At 48.8% G+C, this 2,788-nt stretch overlaps 1 protein-coding gene across 1 annotated transcript in view; it reads right to left on the minus strand.

The window, feature by feature from the left end:
* PBX1 (pre-B-cell leukemia homeobox 1) overlaps positions 1-1,191 on the minus strand; it is a 134,752-nt gene extending 133,561 nt beyond the window's left edge. Inside the window, exon 1 of the mRNA XM_009320718.1 lies at positions 1,160-1,191. Within this exon, the coding sequence (XP_009318993.1) occupies positions 1,160-1,191 (32 nt within the window). The remainder of the gene's footprint in view (positions 1-1,159) is intronic.
* Positions 1,192-2,788: the final 1,597 nt, after the last annotated feature.

A 2,788-nucleotide genomic window follows, 5' to 3' on the forward strand; every position in this document is an offset into this window, starting at 1 on the left:
CCCCCTATGCCCCCCAGGCAGGCTCTGTGCCCCCCTGCTGCCCCCCGCCAGCCAGCCAGCTCCGACTCCCCACGGCGCCCCCACATCAGCTCCGCACCCCAGGTGGGAGCAGGGTACCCCCTCTGCTGTAGCCCCCACGGAGCTCTTTACTTCTCACCTCAGCCACCGGCGTTTCCACACAGTGCTGTTTCTCTCCTTCCTCTTCCCTGACCCACGCTGGCTGGCAAGCCAGGGCTTTCCCAAGCACATCACACAAGCTGGTGGTGCCACATCCCACACCTGGTGGTCCCACACCTGCCCAAACAGGGCAGGGGAAGCTAGCAGAGGTCCCGAGGCCACCAAGACTGCCACTCAGACCTACGTGTCCCAGTGTCGTGGCACTCCGGAGGAGAAGCACTTCCCCAGCCCCTTTCTGCAGTCCCTGGGATCTGAAACTGTCCTGTGGCCAAAAAGACCTCTGTAGGCGTTGGCTGGTGAGCAGGGATGGCCCTGGGACCAGGCTTGCCTGCAAATTTGTATTTAAAAAGTAATAAATAAAAGGTAGTTATGGTGATACAAGAGTTTCTTGCGTGGGAGATGATTTCATCAGACTGTCCCTTTCTCAGATCTGAGGGTTGCCAGCTCCAGGCCCCTTGTAATGCAAGGGAAGACAGGCCCAGCCCCGGTCCCTTGTCCTCAGCACAAGCTGGGGAAAGAGCCATCAGGTTGATTGCAAAAAGAAAAAAAAAGGCAATTGTTTTGCTTCCACTCTTCCTTTTTAATGAAACACTTTCCAGTGTTTTAAGCAAAACATGACTTTTCATTTTGAAATTTCCTTTCGAACCATTAAAATGTTTTAAAGCGGTTGAAGGCGAAGTGAGATGTTTTGATTTTTGTCGCTATGAAATGTTTCACTCAACACATTCTTTGTGTTTCTTGATTTGCCAAAATTTTTCAAAGGTTTCTGCTTTCTCACCCAAGACGTATCTATATATTTTTTACTTTTTGAAAAGGAAAAAAAAAAAAAAGGGAGAAAAATATCCTTTATCTCCACGGCTCCACAGGAAGCAGAACTTTATCCAAGAAACAAGGAGCCAAGGGACTCCTCTCCAAAGTTTCAAACTTTCAGACACTTAGTCATCCCTTCACTTGCTTGCTCACACACCAAGTCTAGACATACACTGTCTCAAACTCTGGCAGGGACTCTCCCATCCCCGGAGGTCAATCCAGGGTCTTTTGGGTTTGATTTTGAGCAGCTCTGAGGAGAGGCAGAGCAGCAGAGCTGAACGTGCACAGCGGAAAAGGGAGTGGTGGCTGGGGAGGACAGACAGGGACATTGTGGACCATGGGATGTGGTGGCCTGCTGACCCCGCAGACTCTTGTATTGCAGATCCTTCCCCCATTTCCCAAGTCACAACACGATGCTTCAGCGCATCAGGTAGACATGAGAGAGCAGGAGGCAGAAGACCCTTCAGGGAGCCGGCATGGGTAGGGTACAAGACACACATGGGGGCAAGGTGAGTTGTCTGTAGCTTCAGTGAGCCCCAGGCAGCCCCACGGTGTCTCCCAGGGAGAGAGGCAGAGCGATCCGAGCCGCTCCAAGGGAAGCATCCCAGCACGGGGCCTTGGAGGAGCCATCGGGACAATGCAGAAATGGCCAGGACTTTACCTCTGCCGTCTGCTGGAGTCTGTAAAATCCTTCCTGTCAGAGATAACTAATCCTGGGGCCTTTACAACACCTCTCCTGAAAAGCACATTTCATTCCACCGTCTCCTCCTGCCTTCCAAGTGCATGAGATTGCAATAGGTATTACTGAAAATACTCCCCATGGGAGCTGACACTGGACTCCCTTAAAACCCAAACACCATCACCCCTCCTTCCCCAAGACACAAGCGAGCGCTATGCTCTATTATCTCTACACCCACTAAATCTTTCTGAAATAAAGAATAAACATTTCCACCACACATAGTGTAAGTGTATGTGCCAAGCTGCATCGCTTCCTCTCCTCTGTGGTTGTTATAAAGTGTTTTTGTTTCAATGGTGAAGCAGATGGACAGAGTCCAAGTCTGGCGTCCCCGCTCTCTTCGAGTACATCTAATGCTATCTTTGGTTTATCGCAGATTCCTGAAGAAAATGTTTACGGGATTCTCTTGTTTAAAATCTTGGCTCCATCACAGCATAATTCCTATTATTTATTAAATGAAACTCAAGCTGTTGTTAATGCACCATTACTGTGGCAATGTGGAGCCCTTGAAAACAAAGGCCAAACACACTCTCTTTCTCTGAGCGCGAGGGAAGCATCTCCCCATCATCGTCACTCACACCGCAATGGGCTGAAAAGCAGTCTCATTGCCTGTGACTCCTTAAACATTTTCTTTTTGGTGAGAAGAGCCACGGACTCTTTTGCTTTGCTGTCCAAAACCTAACATCCCAGAGTCAGACAGTGTACAGATTGTACATAACACCTTTGGAGGGGCTTTACCTAAGACAACTCTGTGTCAATGCCCTTCTCTGTTCACCATGACCAAATTAATTTTCCTCCCTCTTCTGCAGTTTTCCTCTAATGTATTCCATGGAAAAACCAAAGCCCTTCCTAGTTCCCACCAGCCGCAGCCCCCATAACACAGTGAGCTCCATATGGATGGTCTCTCCTGGGTTGAAGTGCGGCAGAGTTTAAATTCCAAACTGGTTTTCAGAGGAGATTCTTAAATTTTCCCAGAAATGTTGTGTTGCTGCTTTGAACTGATTGTTTATTTGTCAATTTAGTCATTACCTTCTTCCTTACTCCTTTGGCTTTTGATAAGACAGA

Source organism: Pygoscelis adeliae, unplaced genomic scaffold (genome assembly GCF_000699105.1).
Source record: "Pygoscelis adeliae isolate BGI_AS28 unplaced genomic scaffold, ASM69910v1 Scaffold402, whole genome shotgun sequence".
Taxonomy (NCBI): domain Eukaryota; kingdom Metazoa; phylum Chordata; class Aves; order Sphenisciformes; family Spheniscidae; genus Pygoscelis; species Pygoscelis adeliae.